This window comes from Girardinichthys multiradiatus, chromosome 19 (assembly GCF_021462225.1).
Source record: "Girardinichthys multiradiatus isolate DD_20200921_A chromosome 19, DD_fGirMul_XY1, whole genome shotgun sequence".
In the NCBI taxonomy this organism is placed as follows: domain Eukaryota; kingdom Metazoa; phylum Chordata; class Actinopteri; order Cyprinodontiformes; family Goodeidae; genus Girardinichthys; species Girardinichthys multiradiatus.
In genome coordinates, this window is record NC_061811.1 from 29,414,827 (window position 1) to 29,429,885 (window position 15,059).

Sequence of the window (15,059 nt, forward strand, 5' to 3'; positions counted from 1 at the left end):
GTCTAGACTTTTTTGTCTCTTTGTTGCTTGTAGATTACTGCTTGAATATAAATATGACCCCTAATTATTTGTTAAACCAACAGCTGAATAAGAAAGACTACACAAAAAATACAGGACATCTGATATAGGTGCAGATATTTTATTCAAATAAAACAATTTTAATAGTAAAATCTTGCCGATACGTGAATAAAGGCATCTCAGGGTTGTGTTTTATATCTGGCCGCTTTTGACGTGAGGAATTTCTTTAAAATCGGAATACATGGAATGAAACGAAGATAAAGACCAGTTCAACAGCACGTTTTGTCCTTCAGCTGGAATACCGAGCTGACTGTATGAAGATTATCCTTTTATCATTGCTTTACAGATGTTTGGGCAGAAAAATGCAACAAGAAGTGAGGAATATCATGATTAAGGCTCTGCAGGTTACAATCCTAGTACTCAAACATCAGTATTTGGGTACATTAAATATCAAACTTCTCTACAGTGCTATGGCATGCTCTCTATCCACTTAGTTTTAAAATTGACAGTAGTATTTCCTATTGATTGCAAATATGGATTGTATAGCCTGTATAGGCTTTAAAACAGACATTATGTACAAGATAGAATATAATAACGTATCTGAAGCATGTTTAGGTGTCAGTTGTGTTTCCTAAAACAACTTTTAGAGCATTAAAAAATTAATTCCCCCATGAACATTTTAAAAATTGTCAAATTAGAACCACAAACCTCATTGTGTTTTATTATGCTTAGAGCAACGTAAAATAGTTCATAATTGTGAAATGGCAGAACATCGAAGAGGGTTTGAACATTGTTTACAAATACATCTCAAAGGTGCGGTGTGATTCTGTATCCAGGCCCTTAACTCAACCACCACTAAACTACATCCAGTGCAACTTGTTGTTCTTGTGAAGAAGTTCTGTTTTAAAAACAATATCCCAAGGTTTGAACATCTCAAAGAGTTCTGGTCAGTCCATCACCTGAAAATGGAAAGGTTTGGCACTTCTGCAAACCTACCAAGATATGGCGGTTTTATGAAAGAGTGGCAAGTCGTCGTCATGTAGTGGACACAGCAAATACATGGAAGAATGTGTTGTGGTAGGCAAGACCAAATTTAAACTTTTTGGCCCACATATAAAAAAAAACCTATATCTGATGGAAACTAACACTGCCTTTCACCTGAAATACCTTCCCCACAGTGTAGTGTGGTGGGAACATCATAGTGTGGAGTTGTTTTTCTCTTCGATTTAAGATTGGGGTTGAGTACCCAGAGCTATGGAATAACCTGGATCAATAGCCAAGTAGAAGTGTAGACTGAATCTAATGGAGAAGCTGTGGTAGGCTTGATTGCCATCTCTATCCAATCTGAGTGAGTTTGAGCTATTTTGTGAAGCAAAATTGGAAAAGAAATGCAGTCTCTAGTTGTGCAAAGACCTGCAGCTGTATTTTCAGGAAAAGTTTGTTCTACAAAATACTGATTTGAGATGTTAAATATAAATTACTTCCACAATTTTCTGATTATTTTCAGATGATAAAAAAAAAAAGGAAGAACCATGTGTAAAATAATTACAAAATACTTTTAGGTTTGTGGTTGTTACTTGACAAAATGTGAAAACGTTCAGGGAGCATGAATCTTTTATCAAGGCTCCGTAGGTGAAATAAAAGACTAAATGATGAAATGCATGAGACCATAAATAGGAAATGCTGTGAAATATCTACATAGATTAGTATATAAAAAGCAGTGTCAGACAGTACAAACATAAACGCTGCTTCTGAATCTCTCAGATGCTCAGTTAAAATTAATGTTTGTCTTTTCAAAAAAATATGTTAAACAAAAGTAGGAAGGTCGCACATGATTAGTAGTCTAAATCGCACACTGTAGAACAGCTGTGTTTTAGTGAGAGGTTGACGTGGATCACACTGCATTCACCCTGAGAAGGTTAACCCTGTCCAAACTTCTCTAACCACACCTCCTTATAATTAACGTTATTTTCTGAGTTAAGGATGGTATCACCACTAAATATGGGAATATTACTTGATTAACTCAATGTCACAGGAAATGCTGTAGTGACTTTTAGATTATGATTAGGTTATGATTGTCCAACCTAGGAAAAGAAAAGACAAAGCACCTGTTACAATCATTTGTCACTGATTTTATTGAAGATTAAGTTGTTTAAATTGACAGAGAAATATAAAAAAATACACTGAAATAATATATAGATTTACCTGTCATTAACCCCAGAGTTGGATTAGTTTTATTCCATTGCAGAGACACTGGTTCCCAGGTCTTCAAGTGCAACAGTGAAATCCTCCCCTTCACTTTCTATTTCACACGTCTCTTTTTTCAGCACATCTCGTTGGCTTTCTGTGTCCTCAGTCTCCAGGCTACATGCCATCTCAAACTCCAGCTCAGGCTCTGCTTCATCCTTTTGTTCACTTTCACTCTGCAGCTTGACATGTTCATCCACCTTATCTCTGGATGTCTGTGTTTCCTGCTGTGCATAAATGTCCTCCTCTGCGTCCAGCCACACATCTTGATCGTTTTCCTCCTCTGATTGTCTGAAAGTCAGAGGCTTACTCACGAGCACTGTTCTCTTCTCTTGTCTTGCTGATTGGAAAACCTCCACTACCTGGACCTTTGGGATGGCTCTTTCAGTAGATTGGATTTGTTCCACCATGTCTGTTGTTTCCACTGCTTGGATACCCACATCTTGTAGCACTGGCTGACTTGCAATCACAGCCCTTTGGATTAAGTGTGAGCTGGCATCTGGTTCTGTGATACTGGTTGCCTGCACTGCAACCTCGTTTAACTCTGTCTGTTTCTTGCATTCATCTCTTTGACGTACTGACTCTTCTGTGTAAACGCCAGCTTCAGAAACATCCGCGTGTTTCACAGGTTCGATTCTTTCTGTAGATACAGCGGAGGGCCATGTTGGGGCTTTAGCTTGAGCAAACTGTATATTCAGTTTGAATTCTAAGGACAGACTAGAGGGGGAGTCAAGGTTCCCTACTGATGAGATTACTCCAGTGCTTTGGGGGACTGCTAATCTAGCATTGCCTGGTGTGGCGATCTGTCCTTGAGGACATGGCAGAGGTTCCATGGTGCTTTCTTTGGGGCCTTTTCCAGCCAATTCCTCTGCACTTACATCTCTTGCTGCAGTGCATACTTCTAGCTCTTCATCTTTAACTTCCTCCAAATCCTCTTTGTGATCCTTGATGGAGACATCTGAGCTTTGTGGAATAATGGATGGTACCTTGGATTCTTCAAGGCCTTCTTGCTCAGCTGTGATTCCAGAGTTCTCAATAATGACCGCAGCCTCTTCACCTGGTCTTTCAATGACCGCCTCACTGCCAACATTGATCACCTTCCCATCTTCTGTCTCAACGGATTCCTTTTGATCTGTCTCACATACTTCTGTCATGGTTTCTGACTGTTTAATGACTTGTTCTACATTTTCCGTGGCCAACTTAGATGATGTTTCTGGTAAGTTACTCGTCACATGCTGCATAACGTCTTGAACCGTCACCTGGATTTCTTCATTAGTAGTTTCTCCTTCAATTCCTGCAGTGGCTGAGAGGTTCTCTACTTCCTGAATGCTTTCATGGCACACATCAATGACTTCCTTATCTTCTGTAATGCCTACCTGGATCACTGTGTCAACTGCATTCTTGGCTGATCTGATATCAACATTCATCACGTGTACCTGAACTTTGTGATTTACCTCGATCTCCACAGACGGCACGCGCATCGTCACAACAGCAATGCTAGGCTCTGCTACCTGATTTATTTCGTCTGACACTAACTGTGTTGTAGTCTCTACTGTATCAATGAATTCTGTCTCACTGGCTATTTTGCCCATCAAATCTTCTCGAACCATGACATTAAGTTTCTCAGTTGAAACATGTTCAAGATTATTCATAACTTTATGTGATATGATGTTATAATTAGTTGACGCCACCTTTATCTCAGCATGTGAAAGCAGGCCTGTCTTTTCCTCCTCTACCATCTCCTGCTGCTCACTGAGATCCCCTTCGTTTTTGGATTCCTCTGAGACTTCATCCATGTCTGGCTGGGTTTCCTCAAGACATGTTGTTTTTTCTAGGACCCTCCTTGGGTCCTCGTTAACTGAAGATATGTGAACTGCTGTCAAGGCTTGTAACCCCTCTAAATCTTTAAGAACATTTTCTTCATGCCCAACCTTAGCATCACGTCGTTTAGCATCAGTTTCCTGATCTAGCTGGCGTTCTGGTTTCCTCTCTGGTTCTTCTGTAACAATGTCAGTGTCTTCTGGCTGTGGAACATCTTGAAGCACTGTTTGCTGTTCAAGTTCTTGAGTCTTGCTTTCTTCATCACTTGGTGCAGTTGTTGGTTGACATGTCTCTACATCTGAGGTAATATCATGTGTGTTAGGAGGTAAACCTTCTAGTTCCACAGATGGAGGTTCTTTTGACTCTGTCATAATTAGTTCTTCTGTGATCATTTCCTCTGCTGGAGTATCATATGATATCACTTCCACATCACATGCTTCTGAGCTAATTGCCTCTTGATCCAATGAAGGAGCTACAGCAGCTTCTGATTCCTGAGCATACTCAGTTTCAAGAGCATCTTTCGCTTCAACGATACCTTGCGTCAGACATTCTTGTATGTCTCTTGGTTTCTCTTCAACTGTTTCTGCTTTTGGTACAGTCTCATGAGGTGTTACGTCTTTTTCCAGAACCTCGACTCTACTTCCTTCTGACTCCAATATGGCTTCTTGTACAACATTTATGGATTCTTTAACCTCAGAAGCTTGAGTAACTTCAGAAGACTCCAATGTATGAATTTTTGTTTGTGACTCTTTGTCATCTTGCTCTTCGTGTACTTCAGAGAGAAATGTTACCATTTCAGGTTCCTCTATATTTGTTACAGCAGATGAAATGTTTTCAGAGAACAACACTGCCTGAAATGCATCTTTTTCTGAATTAAATATTGGTGCTTGTGCACATATTAACTTTTCAACATGGTCAGATCGAGCTGCATCTGTTTGTGGCTCTTTGTCTTCTGATTTGTCGGACTGTATATCTGTTTCAGTATCTTTAGTAATGGACTGAACAACTTCATCTTCCGACTTCACTGTTGGTGTTTCTAAAGATTTTAATTCTTCTATAGGTTCAGCATTGTCTGTTTGAGCTGCATCAGTTTTTGTCTCTTTGTCTACTTGCTGATCAGTGACTTCACTGAGAGATGCTACTTGTTTAAATGCTTCTGTTTCAGCTGGTGAAATATCTGACAATGATACTTCCTTATTAAGGGACAGGAGAACATCCTTCTGTGACTCTAATGTTTGAGCTTGAACTCCTTCAAATCCTTCTGTAACTTGTGGCTGATATATTTGGGTTTCATCCATTTCTGGCTCTTTATGTTCTTGCTCATCTTCAGTGAGAGACTCTAGTGGTTTGGATTCTTCTGTATGTTTTTCAGCTGGTGAAAAATCTGGCAATGATACTTCTTTATGAAATGAATGGACAGCATTCTCCTCTGACTCTGATGTTGGAGCTTGAACAATTTCTAATACTTCTGTAACTTCAGAGCCGTCAGTTTGTGCAGCAGCTATTTGTGGCTCCTTCCTCTCCACCTCGTCGGTTACTTCAGTTAGAGACTCTACCTGTTTGGATTCTTCTTCATCTGTTTCAGCTGCTGGATCATCTGACAATTGTTCTTCCTTATTGAAGGACTGAGCTGCATCTTCTAATGTTGGTGGCTGAAAACGTTCTAATTCTTCTGTAACTTTGGACTGATAATTTGGTGGTTCTTTCTTTTCTGCCTCCTCACTCACAGGGAGAGACTCTACGAGTTTTGGCTCATCTGTATCCATTTCAGCTGTTGAAATATTTTCTGAAACTGATACTTCTGTGTTGAGTGTCTGAACCATGTCCTCTTTTATCTCTTTTTCTGGACTTTGGTCAAGTTTAGCTTCAACTATTTGAGGTTCTTTGTTTTCTTTGGTTACTTCAGTGAGATCCTGTGACAGTATTTCAGTTAGTTGAATGTTCTCTGGGGATCCTTCTTCATGTGACTGAATATTAAACTCTTCATTGGTCAACTCAGCTATTTCTGCTCCAACCAGCTCTTCCAGCTCATCCACTGTAGCAGGAGGTTGAGCCTCATTTTGAGTTTGCTCAAAGGCCTTTTCTTTGGTTTCAATGTCCTCCTCAGTCAAATTTTGGTGTACCTCCTTCCAACTTGGTTCCTCAGTGTCAGCTGCTGATGTAACAACTAATTCTTCTTCAGAGTGTGTTTTTCTTATGCTATTTTCAGCTTGATTGGTCAAAACCTCTGCAGCTTCTTCTCCTTTAGGTAAACTCTCTGTTGACACTACTTTTACACCTACATCCCCTGCATCTTCAACAACATGTTGGTTATTTGCAGTAATTTGCAAATCTTTAATGTCTTTTTGTAATCCTGAAACATTTACTTCACAGACTTCACCTGCAGCAGACTCAGCAGTATCAAGCTCCTCTTTAGGAATTTCTGAAGCAATTTCTGTAGAAATAGCTTCATTAAGGTGAGATATGCTCTCGGCTTGGGCTGTTGCTGCGACTTTGTTCACTGCATCAATTCCTTCAGTATTTAAGCCTGTCTTTATGCTTGTTGCGTCTGATCCTCTGTGTATTTCCAGTATTTTGGGGTGGTCTAACTCTGATGATTGAAGAATTTGATGTGAGACTGAACAAACAACTCTTTCAGGGCTCGGTTCCTCTAAGCAGACTGGAACTGCCTTCGAGCTTACGGAGATAGTCTCAGAAACTTGCTGCAGGAGGAACTCAGTGTTCATGACAGTGTACTCTATTGGGACAGGTGTTGTGTTGCCAGATGTTTTTGAAGAGTCTATTAACTGGGAAACTGCAGACACCATCTCTGTTTCATCTTCCAGGGTAACGTCTGCTGGCTCTGGAGCAGTTATGGCCTCAGATGTGATCTCCAACAGGTCCTCTGCTATGGTTTCATCTTTTGCTGCCTCCTCTGCATATGAGGCTGGGGTGTTCTCTGTAAGGACCCCCTCCTCTGGGATATCACTGAGTTGTTGATGCTTGCTTGAGTCTGTGAGCTCATCTTCATTAGTTGCAGCAGCTGATGAAGCCTCTTTTTCTGAAGCTCCTTCATTGACTGGAATCTCTATAGTCTCAATGGGCACAGTATCCTGGACCTGGCCTTCCTGTTTGATCTTGATGTCTATTTGAGGCTTACTGTCTGCTTCTTTTACTATATAACTTTCTTTTTCTGCATCTGCTTGTGTTTCAGGTAAGTCAAATTCAGAAAGTGGAACCACAGCAGGTGTGTCAGAGTCCTCATCACAGATACTTGCCTCTTTGCTAACCTCATCAGCAGAAACATCAAGAGACTTCCTTGCTTTTCGTCCTGACAGGAGTCTCTTTATGGAAAAGGCAGAATCCTCTTCACTGTTACTTTCCTCTTCATCCTTTACTTTTCGTTTTGGAGTAACAAGTTTTTTAAATGATCTCCATGTTGAGCCTTCATCTCCCTCTGGAGGGCTTCCTGTCTGTTTTGGGGATGAAGCCAGGATCTCCTGCATCTCATTAGAAGTTCCTGATGGTGCTTCTTTAGATTCACCGTTTTGCTTGTTATCTTCACTATCAATATGAGGTGTCTCATCCTCGGAGTCTGAAGTTTTCCGACTTCTTCTCCTTCCAGATCCACACAACACAGCTTCCCATGACACAGACGAATCTTTTCTCCTTTTCTCCTCTTCTATGCTGTGATCTGATATTTGCTCTCCTTCACTTGATTTCGCTCCATCTCTTGAACTTGGAATTTGTCCCTCTTCATGATCCACATAGGCCTTCTTCTTCTTTTGGGGAGTCACAAGTTTTTTGAAGGAAAACCAAGCCCCATCTTCCCCACTTAATGCCTCGGCAGACGTTTGGGCCAGAGTTTCCACTTTCTTATTTTCAGCAGACTCTGCAGATGACAGAAGCTGATCCGAAATGTGTTCTCCAGAGTCGGACAGGTTTGCGTCACTGGACTTTCTGTCTTTCTGCTTTTTGCTGAGTTTTTTTAAACTGGAGCCTGACAAAAGCCTTTTCAGGGGACTTTCTTGAACAATTTCCCGAGAGTTTGTAATTTCATTTACAACAATAGATGGTGCTTTGGCTTCATCCTGGGCTTTAGCTGATTTGGCAATCAGGTTTTCCTTTTTAGTTTTCTCTTCATGAAACTCATTCTCAGTTTTACCTGCGTCCACACCTGGAGTAACGCCTTCATCATGTTGTTGATCATGTGCGGCCTGGGTCAGCTTTTCTTCCCCTTCTACCAGTGCTTTCTCACCTACCTCATCATCTTCAAGCTTCTTTTTCTTTCGAAGACCAGAAAAGATTCCAGTTGTAAAAAACTTTTTAAACAGACTTGCAGTTTCATCAAGGCTAGCTGGAGATGCTGGACGTGGATCCTCTTGCTGTGTAGCACCCTCACTGAGAGGTGAAGATATTCCTGCATCATGAGATGTCATTTGCTCTTTGGTTTCTGCTGTTTTCTCTTCTTGTTCCTGAAAATCATCATGTGTAACATCTGTCAGTGCCTGGCATACTGTTGAATCATTTTCCACTGCCTCCTCTGCTGTGTTAAAATCTGTGTTTTCTTGAGCATTCCCAATTGTTTCACTTGCAGTATCTTCAACCTTAATGTCTCTTGGTTTGCTCGGTCCATCCATCGCCACACCTACAGGTACTGCACCCTTGTCGGTGGAGCCTCTCTTTACTGTCAGTTTCAGACCAATGTTGCTGAAAAACTTCTTGAAACTTTCATTGATGTCATTCTGCTTGGCATCCATTTCGATCACATCATTGTGTCCAATCTGCTCGTCTAAAGTTTCTTCGGTCACTTCGGGTAAATTCATTTGATCATTTTCTAAGGTTGTCTCTTCTTTTAGTAGATCTGAAGCATCTATGTCTGGACAAATGGCAGCTAAACCAGAAAAGGAGGAAATAATAAATACTTTTTCAGCTGGGATAATGCTCAGTTTGCCTGCCATCAAACAATAATACAGTTGAATTCATATATTTGGAAACACAGTATATAAAGACATAACCATGTTTTCTCACTGACTGACATTAGATCAAACTGTTCCTGTTTTAGTTCAGTCAGGATTACCAGAATAATTTCTATTTGCTGAATGTCTGGATGATGAGAGACTTTTTTCAAATACAAAAAGTATACATACAATGGGATTACTACGCCTTTGAAGCTATTTGGGAAGCCCAGATGATGATGTCACAGGTTGTAGACATCTGAAGTTAATTGGAGGTAAACATGTGGATGTATTTTAGAACTAGCCTCAAATATTTCTTTCTTGTGTTACAATAAGGGAAAATTAAAAGAAATCAGCCAAGACATCAAGAAGCATGGTGGCGGCAGCCTCGTGGTGTGGGAATGTTGTTACTGCAGGAGGGATTGTTGCACTTCTCAAAATCGATTGTATCAAGAGGAAACAACATTATGTGGTAATATTGTCACTAGACTTTAGCCAGGAAGAAAAAATATGGGAACCAGGGCTTCTTCCTGAGGGTCAATGAACCAAATCATCCCAACAAATTAGTTACAAAGTGGCTTAAAGAGTAGAGAGTCAGTGTTTTGGGGTGACCATCACACCGCCCTAGTCTCAGTCCCAAAGGAAATCTGTGAGCAGAGCTGAAAAGGTGTGTGCGAACAAGGCGACGAAGACACACCAGTTCTGTCAGGAGAAATGGGCAAAAAATCCAGCAAACTATCGAGGGAAACTTGTGGAAAAATACCCAGAACACCTCAGTCATACAGTTTCAAAGGCAATTCTACCAAATATTAAGACACTGTAGGTAAACTTCTGAATTTGAAGAATCCTTCCCTTCCTGCCCTTATCCTTGGCAGGCTGCAGCCTGCCAAGGATAAGGGCAGGCTGCAGCGTGTCATTCGGTCTGCTGAGAAGGTGATTGGCTGCAGTCTACTGTCGCTCCAGGAACTGTACACCTCCAGGACCCTGAAGCGGGCCGGGAAGATTCTGGCTGATCCCTCCCACCCCGGTCACAGACTCTTTGAGACTCTCCCCTCTGGCAGGAGGCTGCGGTCCATCCGGACCAAAACCTCACGCCACAAGAACAGTTTTTTCCCATCTGCCACCAGCCTGGTTAACAAAGCCCGGAAACCACACTGACACTCTCCCTTTCCCCCACACCCCCCCTTTTTTTGCTGACAGGACACCTGTAACCTGTAACTCTATGCGTTACATTAACGCTCAGCTTGGACTCCTGCTTACTTGCACAATGATCACCTGCACTGTTGTATTGCTCTTGCATCTTATACTGCTCTATATTTACTCTCACTCACTTAAAACTGTGCACTTATATTTATATTATATTGTAGATATGTTTGTACTGTTTAATTTGTACTGTATTGCACCGACTACGCCAAAACAAATTCCTTGTATGTCCAAAAGCGTACTTGGCAATAAAGCTTTTCTGATTCTGATTCTGATTCTGAAAAAACTCTTAAGAAAATTCTCTCTCAATATTAGTATTCAGCAAACAAAAAATAATTTAGGTAATCCTGACTGACATAAAACAGGAAATATTTAGTCTGATTTAATGTCCGTCAGTGTATGTCAATATCTAGTTTCAGCTGTATTTAATTATGATTCCTCACCTTCTATGGCGATCTCATCGTCACAGTGACCATTCAGTTCTACTTTGGAGCTCTCTGCTTTTTTGTTGATGTCAGAGATCTGTCCATTGTTTTTGAGAACCTGAAAAAAGTACAAAAAGTACAAAACCATTTGATCAGTAATTTAAGATCCATCCATCCATCCATCCATCTTCTATACCCGCTTATCCTTGCAGATTCACAGGGGAGCTGGTGTCTATCTCCAGCAGTTATTGAGCGAGAGGAGGGTTCTCCTTGGACAAAGGGCTAGTCCATCAAAGGGCAACATAGAAATGCACAGGGCAAACAACCTTACAAGCACACACACATACCTATAGGCAATTTAGAGTAACCAGTTGATCTAACAGTCATGTTTTGTGATTGTGGGAGGAAGCTGAAGTACTCAGAGTGAACACGCAGAAAGACCCCAGGCCAGGAGTCAAACCCAGGAACTTTCTGCAAGCCAACAGTGCTACCGTGCAGCTGAGTTTATGACCAAATATAGAAAACTGTCTACCAGCAGTCGTATTTGCTTTACGTACAGGTGGTTAGGTATTTAACAATTTAGTCATAAATATATCTCTTGTGAAAGGCTGAAAAAAAGTATTTCCTTTTGTGTTTCCCTGGTATTTATTTCTTCTTAAGTCGTGTTTCCTAAACAAACAATACAATCCAGTTACTGCTGGATGGCGGTGACTGTGACCTTTCTGTTAACAAACCTAATAGCCTAAATCTCAAGTCCATGAGACAGATTAGTGCCGCGAGTCTGAGCAGGGTTTAGAGAATGAGGAACATATGCCCGACTAGAGGTCGTTTACTCATATATATATATATATATATATATATATATATATATAATGTCAGCTATATATATATATATATATATATATATATATATATATAGCTGACATTTCTTACTGTTATTTTTTAACGTCCAAATAGATCTTCTAAGTAATCCTCGAGGAAGATTAACCCTAAGTACATGTGGGATGAAAACCACTGAGAGAATTACAAGATGCCAAAAGATCAAATGCCATAATATGCTCAGAACTTACTTTTTCAGTCAACAGATTTTCACTGTGTGACTTGCAAGCGCCTGACGTGTGGTAGAAGTTTCAACAGATTTTTTGGGTTTGTTTTTGTTTATTTGGAGCTTGTTTGTCTCTGAATGTGTATTTAGCTGTTCAGTACATAAAGCTAAATGTTTTTGGTGGCGAAGTTTATATTCAGGTTAGATTCTGATAAATTTGTACAGTATAGCTGCAATTCACATGTGTAATCTCGGGGCTCTATGACACAAAAAGATCACATGTTTATAGAGAAATACAGTTTTAGATCGATCCAATCATAGAGACGTACTCAAATTCAGTGCATTATGATGTGATCCTAGTTATGATACATTGCAGTGAAATTTATTAAGGCCAACTGGTAAAAAGAAAACCCAGCCGATTGCATCGAGTCACTGGTCCTCCCTCTGAGCAAGCTTTTAGCGAAAGAGTAAAGGAACAACTTCCTTTAAACAGGAAGAGACCTCCAGAATAACTCGGATCAGTAGGAGCTGGCATGACCAACTGGGGTTTGATCAGTGCCTTTGCAGAGAGGAATGACAGAGATCTTTTCCAATTATTGTTGTATCTTATTAAGAATAAGTTGCATGTTGTTTCTTCTTTTTCAGTGTAGTCCTCTTCTGCAGTTAGATTTGATGGCAAGCATCTGTGAAAATCACTTTCCAACCCCTGCCACAGATTCCCAATTTAGTTGTTCTTACTTTGACAAGGCTAGGGGTCTTCAACCTGCAGCTCCAGAGCCACAAATGGCACTTTGGACCTTCCACAATGGCTCTTAATAACTTTGACTAAAAATGATTTAGAACTGACTCATGTTTTGAAATGTGCATAAAATACCAAATACTGGTTTTAACAGCCTTTCGGGTTTTTCATGGTATAATTATATTGAATTTCCACAACAAAATGACATTAAAAGTACACTATATTGCCAAAAGTATTTGTCTGTCTACTTTTACATTAAACCATTTGATGACTTCCTATTCTTAATCTATAAGGTCTAATTAGTTGATGGACCCACTGCTGCCAGCAATAACAACTTTAACTATTCTGTAAACATCTTCCACAAGGAATGTGTTCATAGTTAGATGAGAAAACCAGAACTGCAGCCTTCGTTTTAATTCATCCCAAAGGTGTTGAAGAAGGTTGAGGTCAGGACTCTGTGCAGGACCAGCCAAGTTTCTTCACAACTCTTTTATACACCTGCAGCCATAGAAGTGATTTGAACACGATAATTCATTAATTTGGTGATGGGACCCAATGCCTTTGACAATATAGTGTAGCTGTAATATTTTTTAGATCGTCTTGTCTTGTCATTAGGTTAGAAACCATGTGCTTTTTTACATCCTTTTCCACAAATATCAGCATCCCACAAAAGAAAATGCACCCATCCTTTTTTTACAAAACGTTCGCTTATTTTAAATCTAAAATTAGACATAAAGTTGTGATTCTTTAGAAATGACAACACACTTCTTCTAGTAGATATTTATCAAAAATGTCTGTTGTCTTTTTTTTTTCAAATGCTGATGTAACATTAGCACCTCTAAACTAGTTTTATTTAGTTGGAATAAGGGCAAAAAATGTCTCTTTTAGATTGTTAAGACCGCTGGACTAGACCACTCGAACTCGTGAATAGGCTTCACTCTAAGTCATTCTACTGTAGCTGTATGCTAATGGAAAGATAGTGGAAAGTGAAACTCCAGCTCAGGTTTTTGCAGCCTCTAAGAAGTTTTCTTCAAGGATCTCCTTTCATTTAGCTCCATCTCTCTTCTTAATAAATTTCACCAGCCTCCCTATTCCTGCCCAAGAAATGCCTTCCCACACCGTGATTCTGTCACCACCATATTCCATAGTTGAGATGATGTGTTCCAGTTGATTTGAGGTGTGAGTTTTCCACCTCAAATAGGGTTTAGCTTATTGACCAAAGCGTTCCATTTTGATCTACTCTGACCAGAGCCCCTTTTTCCACATGCTTGCTGTGTCCTCTGCATGGCTTGAAACTCAAAGAGGGAGTTCTAATGGTTTTCTTCCTACCACTTTGTGAATTGATCAATAATAATTGTCTTGTTGACAGATTCAGATAGTTGTTATACCCTTAATAATGAAATAATCATCAAGAGGAGATTCTGTGTGGGGCGTGAAGTGTCCATACCTCTCCTCACTCTCACCCAACAGTGCACAATGTTAGACTTCATCTTGACCAGGTAATGATGGTGTACGTAAATAATCGATGTTGCTTTTTGCTGAGTGCAGCAGAGGGAATTTTATCTCTCCCCTGGGTTTCACTTTGTTCTTATAGTCCCCACTCAGGAAATTCAAAACTATTGCATCATGAAGAAAACATTGCAGATTGAAGTCAGTCTTCTAAACTCAAGAAGTGGGCTCCTTTTTGGTAATCAGGCAAATTACAACACATCTCAGTGTTACAGTACAGCCTTCTCTCTATTTCAAAGAGCTTCCCCTTTCTGCGGCAGCATCTGCACTGTCCTGCCAGCGGCAAAACCCAGCCTCAGCATCTTCCAGACTCACTCTGCGTGTAATCTTTGTACACTTTATAACATGTGAATTTCATGCGTCTAAGTCCCAACACGACAGACGGTCTTCATCAACAGAATTTATTCACGCTGAGATCGAGTCGGGTGGTGTTACCTTGTTGTTAATGTCCTGCCCGGTTTCCACATCCTTCACTTCCCCGCTCTCCTCCACCGCATCGCTTCTGGCCTCCCGTGGCGCAGACTGAGCGTCTCCCATAATCGGATCTGCAGCTCGTCACGGTCCGGACGGAGGGAGTGCGCAAGAGACGAAAATATCCCACCGAGCTCCGTGGAGGAGAAGGTCAGCTTTAAACTGCTGCGGGATGGATCTTGACAAACTATTTTTCCTCAGTCTAACGCCTCCTTTCGAGATCACATGAAGCTATAAGGAGCCGAGCCTGACCCGGCCCGGCCCGGCCCGGCACGCCTCCGAATGCATCAACCAAGGGGAAAACAACAACCTCATGTTCTCAGATGGCTGAGGAAATGTCCGAGCTGTAGGCATTAAACAGAACCATTGTAGATTCACCACAGATCACACAAGGCTCCAAGAAGCAAACATGCATCAACTTATTTCACACGGGCTTGGAAATTAAAAGTTATTCCAAGGTCATTTCATTGCGGTTTATTTTAGAAATATGCGAGTCCATTTTCAATGGGATCTTTTTAAGTTTTGGACTCATTCAAAGCCCTCAGAATAACGGGTCAGCATGATGCAATTGTTCAGAAATGATCACTTTTGAATTAATGTGAATACTGCACCAATAATAACTTCTAGTTTGTGATTAAATAACA

The 15,059-nt window shown here is 40.6% G+C and overlaps 1 protein-coding gene across 1 annotated transcript; it reads right to left on the reverse strand.

The window, feature by feature from the left end:
• Window positions 1-123: 123 nt before the first annotated feature.
• On the reverse strand, window positions 124-15,059 carry akap12a (A kinase (PRKA) anchor protein 12a). Its single transcript, XM_047345356.1, has 4 exons — window positions 14,380-15,059; window positions 10,670-10,769; window positions 2,224-8,959; window positions 124-2,102 (listed from the first exon to the last, which is right to left on the reverse strand). Exons 1-3 carry the CDS (start codon window positions 14,479-14,481, stop codon window positions 2,253-2,255), a joined length of 6,909 nt encoding a protein of 2,302 aa, XP_047201312.1. The 5' UTR covers window positions 14,482-15,059; the 3' UTR covers window positions 124-2,102; window positions 2,224-2,252.

What these genes read in the sequence shown, in the direction of transcription:
- akap12a (XM_047345356.1), bottom strand. Translation starts at nt 14,481, where the DNA reads ATGGGAGACGCTCAGTCTGCGCCACGGGAGGCCAGAAGCGATGCGGTG. An exon ending in GGCAGGACATTAACAACAAG is followed by an intron (nt 10,770 to 14,379) that starts GTAACACCACCC and finishes TACTTTTTTCAG; the next exon opens with GTTCTCAAAAACAATGGACA. An exon ending in CGATGAGATCGCCATAGAAG is followed by an intron (nt 8,960 to 10,669) that starts GTGAGGAATCAT and finishes TTTCTGGTTTAG; the next exon opens with CTGCCATTTGTCCAGACATA.